The sequence below is a fragment of the Rhinoderma darwinii genome, assembly GCF_050947455.1.
Source record: "Rhinoderma darwinii isolate aRhiDar2 chromosome 4 unlocalized genomic scaffold, aRhiDar2.hap1 SUPER_4_unloc_7, whole genome shotgun sequence".
NCBI classification, from domain to species: domain Eukaryota; kingdom Metazoa; phylum Chordata; class Amphibia; order Anura; family Rhinodermatidae; genus Rhinoderma; species Rhinoderma darwinii.
This window is the reverse complement of record NW_027461762.1, coordinates 1-10,852: the sequence shown is the minus strand read 5'-3', so window position 1 is coordinate 10,852 and position 10,852 is coordinate 1. Positions and strand designations below refer to the sequence as shown.

The 10,852-nt window shown below is 46.0% G+C and overlaps 1 protein-coding gene across 2 annotated transcripts; it reads left to right on the top strand.

The window, feature by feature from the left end:
- The first annotated feature begins 1,290 nt into the window (after window positions 1-1,290).
- LOC142684103 (histone H3-like centromeric protein A) lies at window positions 1,291-8,328 on the top strand. 2 transcript variants are annotated; one of them, XM_075847494.1, is made up of 5 exons: window positions 1,291-1,462; window positions 5,318-5,416; window positions 7,119-7,255; window positions 7,324-7,401; window positions 7,707-8,328. In XM_075847494.1, exons 2-5 carry the CDS (start codon window positions 5,332-5,334, stop codon window positions 7,836-7,838), a joined length of 432 nt encoding a protein of 143 aa, XP_075703609.1. In that variant the 5' UTR covers window positions 1,291-1,462; window positions 5,318-5,331; the 3' UTR covers window positions 7,839-8,328. The 2 variants fall into 2 exon arrangements, with proteins under 2 accessions (XP_075703609.1, XP_075703608.1); XM_075847493.1 differs by having other exon boundaries at window positions 5,315-5,416.
- Window positions 8,329-10,852: the final 2,524 nt, after the last annotated feature.

The window sequence follows — 10,852 nt, the reverse complement described above, 5'->3', positions numbered from 1 at the left end:
TTATCCATAGCTCCGTGTGACCGGAGCAAACGAGCAGATATGTCATAAATGTCAGGTAGATTGGGGTTCCACCTCTGGGACCCGCATTCACTACTATGGGAGTTACGGAAACAGATCAGACAAAGCCGGAGGTGGGACCCTCATCTATCTGACATCCTATGGATACGTCATAAATGTGTCTGATGGGAAGACCCCTTTAATGAGTATATCAGTAATAGTATAACTAGCAAGTACCAGCCGCTACCCCTCCCCCCTCATTGCAACACCAAGTAAGGCCCCATGCGCACGACCGTATTTTCATCTATCCCGAAAAACTGTCCATATTGCATCGGTATATACGGATCCGTAAAAAAAAAGAGGGAGGATGCAAATGATGTCATCAGCATGTTGCATAGCAACGCTTCCATAAATACGGTCAGAGTACGGATGCGTATCCATAGCCGCCCGTATTTACGGAAGCGCCCATAGACTTCTATGGGAGAGTCCCTGCTGTAATTACTGATGAAAAATATGGTCGCGTGCGTGGGGCATAAGAAACTGCAGCTGCATCCCCCTCCTCCCTGTTTACAGTTTTTCACTAGATGGAACTTGCACGATCAACGATGTATCCAGTGAGTCGGCGCTCATTTACACGAGCCGACGCACGCTGTACGGGGATGAGCGATGGTTAATACGATGGTCCGTGCTCGTACATTTTACGTATTGTCGGCAGCACATCCCCTGTTTGTACGCTGTGGACAACGAGGATTTTTTGGGACGCATAAAAAATGTGATCAGCTGACCAATCAGTGCTATTTATCGTCTGATCGTCGCTGCCCGTGATCGAAAACAAGCGCTCGTATGATTATCGGCATTGGTAAAGGGGTCTTAATGTAAAAGGTTTTTTTTTTTATATCACAACGTTTCTAAGCATTTTCTATAGAACTTGATAGAAACCCATCGAGCCTAAAATAGACCCATCCTGGAACCCAGGGGTATAAACAGGCTTTTCTTTACAGCCCGAGGTCTTGATGACGTCATTGAGACCGCGCGGTTATATTATTATTATAGATTGTGGGAGATCAAACATCAGGATATAGTTTTGTTGGCTTTAGCGATGGTTTGAACATTTGGTGTAATTCTTCTATTAGCCACAAGGGGGCGATACATAACCTGGAAGAACGCAGTGCGGGAGCCTTTTGGTTTTTCTTGGCTTTTATATTGTGGGGCTATTATATAATCTATACCAGTGGTTCCCAACCGGGGTGCTGAGAGCTGTTCAGGGGTGCCGCGGCTCATCCACGGCAAAAAAAAAAAAAAAAAAAAATCGAATTTTTTTTTTACATTTTTTTAATTTTTTTTGCTACAAGCTCCGCCACCCACGTTGTAGCAGACGTGACGCGCGGACGTTTGTTACAAGCACCGCCCACCGCTTCCCACTAGAAGCCTGACGGAGGGAGAGGAGCCATTAACACTGGGCAGGGTAAGTGGGTTTTCTTTACTTTCTTAGCAGTTGTGTGAGAAATGGAGCCAGGGGAATGTGGGTAGTTGTAGTTCTCTCCTCTTATACCTCCTCCCTGTAATGTCCTCTGATATCCCATAATAACAGCCTGGACATGCTGGGAGTTGTAGTCCTCTCCTCTTCTACCTCCTCCCTGTAATGTCCTCTGATATCCCATAATAACGTCCTGGACATGCTGGGAGTTGTAGTCCTCTCTTATACCTCCTCCCTGTAATGTCCTCTGATATCCCATAATAACGTCCTGGACATGCTGGGAGTTGTAGTCCTCTCCTCTTATACCTCCTCCCTGTAATGTCCTCTGATATCCCATAATAACAGCCTGGACATGCTAGGAGTTGTAGTTCTCTCCTCTTATACCTCCTCCCTGTAATGTCCTCTGATATCCCATAATAACAGCCTGGACATGCTAGGAGTTGTAGTTCTCTCCTCTTATACCTCCTCCCTGTAATGTCCTCTGATATCCCATAATAACGTCCTGGACATGCTGGGAGTTGTAGTCCTCTCCTCTTCTACCTCCTCCCTGTAATGTCCTCTGATATCCCATAATAACGTCCTGGACATGCTGGGAGTTGTAGTCCTCTCCTCTTCTACCTCCTCCCTGTAATGTCCTCTGATATCCCATAATAACGTCCTGGACATGCTGGGAGTTGTAGTCCTCTCCTCTTATACCTCCTCCCTGTAATGTCCTCTGATATCCCATAATAACAGCCTGGACATGCTAGGAGTTGTAGTCCTCTCCTCTTATACCTCCTCCCTGTAATGTCCTCTGATATCCCATAATAACGTCCTGGACATGCTAGGAGTTGTAGTCCTCTCCTCTTATACCTCCTCCCTGTAATGTCCTCTGATATCCCATAATAACAGTCTGGACATGCTGGGAGTTGTAGTTCTCTCCTCTTATACCTCCTCCCTGTAATGTCCTCTGATATCCCATACTAAGTCTGGACATGCTAGGAGTTGTAGTCCTCTCCTCTTATACCTCCTCCCTGTAATGTCCTCTGATATACCATAATAACAGTCTGGACATGCTGGGAGTTGTAGTTCTCTCCTCTTATACCTCCTCCCTGTAATGTCCTCTGATATACCATAATAACAGCCTGGACATGCTAGGAGTTGTAGTTCTCGTCTCTTATACCTCCTCCCTGTAATGTCCTCTGATATCCCATAATAACAGTCTGGACATGCTGGGAGTTGTAGTCCTCTTCTCTTATACCTCCTCCCTATAATGTCCTCTGATAACCCATACTAAGTCTGGACATGCTGGGAGTTGTAGTCCTCTCCTCTTATACCTCCTCCTGTAAACTTTCTCTGATATCACATAACATCCTGGACATGCTGGGAGTTGTTGTTCTTATACATCCTTATTTATTCCTTCCCCAGGGGTAAGCACACTTTCTGTCTGTGATGGTCCCTTTACTAGAGGGGCAGATGGTTATTTTATCGGGGGGCGGGGGGACTGAGGCTGATGGTGTCTTTACTGGAGGGGGCTGATGGTCATTTTACTGGGGGGACGGAGGCTGATGGTGGCTTTACTGAGGGGTCATTATAATGTGAGTGGGGGGCTGACGGTCATTACTGGGAGTGGGGGGCTGACGGTCATTACTGTGAGTGGGGGGCTGACGGTCATTACTGGGAGTGGGGGGGCTGACGTCATTACTGGGAGTGGGGGGGCTGACGGTCATTACTGGGAGTGGGGGGGCTGACGGTCATTACTGGGAGTGGGGGGGCTGACGGTTATTACTGTGAGTGGGGGGCTGACGGTCATTACTGTGAGTGGGGGGGCTGACGGTCATTGCTGTGAGTGGGGGGGCTGACGGTCATTACTGTGAGTGGGGGGCTGACGGTCATTACTGTGAGTGGGGGGGGCTGACGGTCATTACTGTGAGTGGGGGGGCTGACGGTCATTACTGTGAGTGGGGGGGCTGACGGTCATTACTGTGAGTGGGGGGCTGACGGTCATTACTGTGTGTGGGGGGCTGACGGTCATTACTGTGTGTGGGGGGCTGACGGTCATTACTGTGAGTGGGGGGCTGACGGTCATTACTGTGAGTGGGGGGCTGACGGTCATTACTGTGAGTGGGGGGGCTGACGGTCATTACTGTGAGTGGGGGGCTGACGGTCATTACTGTGAGTGGGGGGCTGACGGTCATTACTGTGAGTGGGGGGCTGACGGTCATTACTGTGAGTGGGGGGCTGACGGTCATTACTGTGAGTGGGGGGCTGACGGTCATTACTGGGAGTGGGGGGCTGACGGTCATTACTGGGAGTGGGGGGCTGACGGTCATTACTGTGAGTGCGGGGGCTGACGGTCATTACTGGGAGTGGGGGGCTGACGGTCATTACTGGGAGTGGGGGGCTGACGGTCATTACTGGGAGTGGGGGGCTGACGGTCATTACTGGGAGTGGGGGGCTGACGGTCATTACTGTGAGTGGGGGGCTGACGGTCTTCAAGTGGTTTCCGCCTCTCACCTCCCATTGAAATTAATGGGAGGCAGAAAAAAACTGCGGCGCTCGTTTGGTGCTTTTTTGTCTGCGGTTTTTGCATTCGCTTCAACGGCTTAAAAAAAATGTGGGAAAAAAATGAATAAAAAAAAGTCAAACAGCGCTGTCAATTCAAAATCTGCATCAAAATTCGTAAATGAATTTCGAGGCAGACTTTTAGTTTCTGCCTTACAAAAAAACGTTGTGTGAACATAACCTAAGAGTGTACTGCTTGTTTTTCCCCATTTTTTTGTCGTTTTGTGAACAATTTTTGGTAGGGGTGCCCTGAGAATTATTTTTTTTCCCTGGGGTGCCTCGAGCCTGAAAAGGTTGGGAAACTCTGATGTATACAGTCGTCCTGGTGTATCTGGCAGTTTTCTAGAGTTCAGTGTATAATCATTGATAGATACGGTGACGCTGAGATCACGCCGGGCAGCACGTGCGTCCTCATGAATTATACAGGATACAGACAATATTATTAAAGAGGAGCCGTCACTTCTCCTGAAATGTATGTATTAATAGATAACTTGGTGTTGCCATTCTCCTCATCAAAGGTCGTGTCCCTACAGTCTCTCTGTCAGCACTGATTGGACGTTGTCAGTTTGTGTAGGGACACACCCCCAACTGGTAACACACAGCTGTCAATTCTTACATTTCCAGGAGGAATAACAGAGAAACGGCACAAAGCAGAGAGTCCTAAGAAAAGTTGCGCACTCGACAATGTTTCTTCTCCTCGTCTATCGTGTGTGTTGATTTTATACATTTTCGCTGCTGCGTGTCTAGAGATCATATGGATTATTAGATGTTTTATTTCTGTATATTTGTACTGCGTTGTTGCAGCTCATCGTCCTCCAGCTGCGGCCTTTCATTTCCATGACGACTGCTCCACTTTTCCTTTGCTCCAGTTTTAAATTTCCCACCTTTGTCTGGATTACGGATTCTCTGTAAGGTTCTGTGCACACGACCTATTTTCAGGCGTTTTACGCCTCGAATCACGCCTGAAAAGACGGCTCCATTACGTCTGCAAACATCTGCCCATTGCTTGCGGGATCTGCTGCGGGTAGCTCTTCTGTTGCCGCATTATTAAATAGATCATTGATGTCGCTGTTCTGGTAATTGATGCCACGAGGATCTATTGTATGCATTGATGCAGCGTGCGTTAATTACTGACATCCGGCAATCTCATATCTTCACCGTCAATGTCATCACTTTCTTGTCACTTGCATTGGTGGCATCAGTCAGTATAAAACCGCTCAGTTTATCCTACGTCACCTGTGATTCTGCTGAATTGTCACCGTCTCTTATCTGCTTAACTGATTGTATGTCTCTCAGCAGCGTTTTACATCATCATGAAACCACCCCAGAAAAGCTCGTCCCGCAGGAAGTCGGCGCAGCCGCAGAAGAAACCTGCAGCTCCTCCTCAATCTCCGCCAAGTAAGAGAAAGTTGCACCTTGATCATCTTATCACTCTCATTATATATTTTATTTTAAAAATGAATTCCAGATAACCTCGGGTCGTGTAATACTAGATTGTAATCCGTTTCTCAGCTTTATATCTTAGAGGGTTCGTTTCTATGCAGGTAAAAATCTGTTACTTACCGAAATTTCTGTAGCACAAGGCCGCCACTAGGGGGAGCAAACTGAGGACTGATTTATATAGGCACAACAGGAGCTGTATGCATGTGCACAATCGTCTCCCCCTAGTGGTGGTTGCAGGAAGCACGTTACTATATGGCTCTGGGAAGGGAATCTGAGAACACAGCTCACACCCATGAAGATATATTATGAAATGAGGGATCTAAGAATTTCCAACCTGCAGTCCGACCGCTCTATTCATTCCCTATGGGATCGACGGAAATAGTCAAGTTTGACTGCTCCTTGCCCAATTATGCACTCTGCCGTGAGCGGCTCCGCGCAGGCAGGCGCGATGTTGTGACGTCAATTTCTGAGCCTTTTTTCTACTCCGTTTATGCAGCGTGTGGATGAGACGTGTTTTATCTCATCCACTTTGCTGCTACTGTATTATGCTGCCGATTTTTCCGCATTATAATACAGGTATACGCCGTATTTACGCAATGTGTGAACTGACTCTAACCCCTCCACCCCCCCCCCCCCCCCCGCCAGTCCCCGCAAAAATGTTCTTGCATCAAACCGGTCCTCGGTGCAAAATAGGTTGGGGACCACTGCCATAGAGAATGACTTGAGTGACCACCACTCTGGGACCCGCACTCTTGTTAACAACCCGCAGCGATCCGGCATTTATCACCTATCTTGTGGATAGGTGAAAAATTATTTTCGTGGTACAACCCCTTTAATCAGGTATCAATGGGACTTGATGGACCCCAAATTATCAGTCATAGAAAAGTATCTAAAATTTGAACGTCCACATTTATATCCTTTTTAGGTCCAACATTCTGTGCTGATTAATTTCTTAATGTCGTTTTACAGCAGTGTGAGCACAGTTTTCTGAAACGGAGCTCTAAATCTCCTGCGTAGACAGTTACATGGTATAATTTTGTCTCCCTGCAGCCACCACTAGAGGGAGCTCACTGCATACTGTTTTGTTACCAAGTTCAATGTACAACCATATACAATGAGCTCCCTCTAGTGGTGGCTGCAGGTAGCATGTTATGTTTTAAATCTGTTTACCTGATGTTCCTTGGGGGACATTAAGGTAATAGGCCATGTTCACACAGGGCAGATACGCGGCGTAAAAGTACACAGCGTATTGGCCCTGGGCACCGGAGGTAATTCTGGCTGAAAAACTGCCATTTTTCGGCTGGAATGTCCATAGAAGGTAGAAAAAAACCCATACTTACCCGTAGCCATGGTGACGTGTCCCTCTGATGTTCTGCAGCAGTCATATGGGATGAGACATCATCCCTGGAGGCCGGGTTGAACGCAGGAGCAGAGAGATCTGGGTAAGTTTGGCGGGTTTTTTTCGGCTGCGTCTGGATGAGATTTGTTTGAATCTCCTCCACTCTTCTGCTTCTGTATTACGCTGTGGAGTTTCCGCAATGAAATCCGTTGCAGAAAATCCGCCGTGTTTACCCTACGTGTGAACCCGGCCAGACAGTGAATTTCCATGTAGCGGGAGATTCATTTTCAGCTGTTATTATGTATTTCTTTCTTACAGGTAGTGGGGAAACAAGTCACAGACCGAGCACGCAACGAAGAAGACGTTACCGCCCAGGAGCCCGTGCGCTGATGGAAATAAGAAAGTACCAAAAATCAACCAATCTGCTCATTCAGAAAACCCCGTTTTTCCGCCTGGTGAGTGGATGTGTCCTCTGCGGCTGCTCCTCTTTATTGTCAGTGATATTCCCCTTTTATTCTTGCAGGTGAGAGAGATCTGCCTGAAGTATTCCCGCGGTGTGTTTTACTACTGGCAAAGCACCGCACTTATGGCGCTACAAGAGGTCAGTATCTCATACAATGCACTGTCCATGTAACGCATGGGTCAACCAGAGAGGGAGCTGCTCTTTGCAGTGGTTCACTACTCAGCCCCCGCCCCCTCTAACACATCCATATGCCCTAGCGGGACATTTGCATAGGGGTTGTGATGCATTGTGGGAGTTCCAGAGGCCAGACCCCCCCCCCCCCCACCATCACTCTAGCTAACAGCTCATAAAAGTGAAATCTGATCAGTCCTTCGAGCTGTGTAGTAAATTATACCGGGAGTGCTGTCACTTTAAGAGGGACTAATGCTCTTCTGTATCCACAGTCAGCTGAGGACTTCCTCGTGAGTCTCTTTGAAGATTCTTACCTCTTCAGTCACCAGGCCAATAGGGGCACTCTCTTTGTGAAGGACATGCAGCTCGCACGGAGAATCCGAGGCATCCCGTATGAACTGTGATAACGCTGCCGTTTTATCTCTCAAGATTTGATGAAGAATGATCACGTGTAAATAGTTTTATTTTAATGGAGAAAATCTATTGGGAAATACAAGTTTTACCATTGCATAAAAGATCCAGTTTGGAAGAGTAAACCGGCTTTAGCGCCCCCTCCTGACACTGGTTACAGTGGAGGTTTTTTCTTTGTTTTATCTGTTCATGGGAAAGTTGTTACAACCAATATGGCTGCCACTGCAGTTTGCAGGGTGGTAGTGCAGTCGTTTTTCTGTCCAGCTATGTAATGGGTTATAGGGGTCCAGGATGTAGCACAGAAAATGACCACAAGGCGGCACTGATGGACAAAACCGCTAACAAAGACGCTGGACACAACCGCTAATGAAACCTGATCTGGCCGACCTTCTAATTGTTCTTCTGAGTTTATGATCCGCTTCCTGTTTTTATTCTGTGAAGATTTGTTAATTTTTTCAAATAAAAAAAAAATGTATATTATAACTTTGATCTTCATCATTTTAGACTAATCTTCATAAGGGCTTGGATATGATCAATGACTCCAGCTTCGCTGTAGTTCAATACTCTTGCTCTGTCCCACCCCCATTCTTTACACTGCAGCTATGCTTGTTCAGAGTGTTTGCTGTGTGGGTGGGTGTGTGGGTTGGGTCCAGAATTATTTGGGCAGTGACACAATCTTCATGATTTGGGTTTTGCTGCCACCACATTGGATTTGAAATGAAACAACTGAGATGCAATTGAAGTTGAAGCTTTCAGGTTTATTTCAAGGGGTTAAACAAAAATCTCCTGTGAAAAGTTTAGGAATTGCCACCATTTTTCTACACAACCTCCTCATTTCAGGTGATCAAAAGTGATTGGACAAATTAACATTACCATAAATGTTTTTTTTAATACTTTGTAGAGAATCCTTTGCAGGCAATGATGGCCTGAAGTCTGGAACCCATGGACATCACCAGACGCTGGGTTTCCTCCTTTGTTTTTTTTGTTTTTTATATTTCAAATTTTTTATTTTCAAGAAAAGAAATGGGGATACAGAAAAGGAAAAGGGGGTGACATGGGTACAGAAAAAGCCCATGAGGGCCGATCATTTCAACCTATATTTCAACAACAATAAGTAAATATGCAATCAAAGTCCTCCCAACATAGTACCATCAATACACTACAAGCATTAGTATAGCAAGACAGGAATACCAGCATTACACCCTCATCCGCCCCTCCATCACCCACATCTCAGTCAATTCTTAGTAACGATTCAAATAGGGAAGTAAACGAAGGGTAGACAGGGTAGAAGGACAAAAGGAAGGGGGGGGGGGTATAGGGAAAATCTTAAGAGGGAGAAGGGGAGATGTTCTCCCCTCACTCTCACCCCCCCCCCCCCCCCACAGCACATCACAGACCAGAGAGAACTCAAGAGCTCCCTGGTTCTCCACTAATCAGTTCACCCATGGCCCTCTTGTATCTGTCCGACTTGCAGAAGTCAAACCAATAGAACCAGGTTTTCTGAAACTGCGTTGCTCGTTCGGGTGCGGAATGGAGCAACTCCTCCATTCTCCGAATTTCGTGAATGCGCTCCAGCCATTGTCTAGTCACAGGAGGCTCAGAGGATCTCCAACCCCCCGAGAATACAAGCCTTAGCTGCGTTCAGCAAATGTCTCACTAACATCTTCCTGTAGCGCCCCACAGGTATATCGTGGTGGTGCAGCAAAATCCATGCCGGATCATCTCCCAGTGAGATTCCTGTGATCTCCAGAATGATATCTTGAACCTCTGACCAATAGGTGCGAAGGTTCTCACAGCTCCCAGAATATATGTAAAAGCGTTCCCTCTTCTCTGCCGCATCTCCAACATAAAGGAGAAACATCCGGGAACATTTTATGTAGCACATGTGGGACTCTGTACCAACGGGATAGTATTTTTAAAACTGGTTTCCTGATAGGCGTTACTAATAGACGCCTTATGTGTGAGGAGCATGATCTTTTCCCTTTGCTCTTGTGTTAGAGTAATCTGAAGATCTCTTTCCCATTTCGTAATATATGGTGGGATGAAATCCTCAGCAGGAGTGAGCAGCACGCAGTAAAGACTGGACAGGGCCCGTCTCACATGCCCCGTTTGAGAACACAAAGTTTCAAAGGAAGATAGAGCTCGGTCATAGGAAGCCGGTGTAGGTAGTCTTGACAAGTAATGAGTCAATTGTAACGCCTGCCATTGGAACGCGTCCGGGAGACCCTCTGGCTGGGAAAGCTCTTCTCCATGCAGCCATGCATTGCCCCTATAAAAATGACTTACTCTAAAATGCCCCTGCTGTACCCATATCTTAAAGGTCTGATCTGACAGACCTGGGCCAAATTCCGGGTTACCAAAACCGGAGTGAGGGGTGATAACAGTTGTGATATTCCCTCTCTACTCCGCACCTTTCTAAACACCTGTAAAGTTGGATATATGGTAGGATGATCACGAAATTATTTTTTTCTATATAATATTGCTTTTAGTATGTCATTAAAATAAATTTTATTTATTTGTGTTGTACTTTTTCTTTTTTTTCTGTCTTTTACTCTATGGGGGCTGCCATTTTTTTTTATCTCTGTATGTGTCGATTAACGACGCATACAGAGATGGAATACGGCAGCTACAGGGCATAGGAGTCAATGAAAACATGTGAAATTATTATTTCATTTTTAATACTTTCCACCATATGGAAGAAAAAAAAATACAGCAAAAAACTTAAAAAATATAATAGCAATAAGTAACAACACTTAAAAAAAAAAAGGTTTAATTCGCGACACATTCCCTTTAAGGCAGCAGAATAGGCTAGTAAAGCTCTGTATATTGGCACACACCTCACACTCCATTACGGACCATAATTGCAGATAAAAATACTCATCCATTCATTTCTATTGCAAATGGACACCTCCTATATTTACAGGGCCACCTGATCGCATCCTGCAATATTGACACAGATTAAAGAGAACCTTTAATCTTTAAAGGGAAGGTGTCGCGCAGATTTTTT

Coding starts and splice junctions, on each gene's coding strand:
- LOC142684103 (XM_075847494.1), top strand. CDS start 5,332: ATGAAACCACCCCAGAAAAGCTCGTCCCGCAGGAAGTCGGCGCAGCCG. Junction 7,256..7,323: donor AAACCCCGTTTTTCCGCCTG/GTGAGTGGATGT, acceptor TTATTCTTGCAG/GTGAGAGAGATCTGCCTGAA. Junction 7,402..7,706: donor CACTTATGGCGCTACAAGAG/GTCAGTATCTCA, acceptor CTGTATCCACAG/TCAGCTGAGGACTTCCTCGT.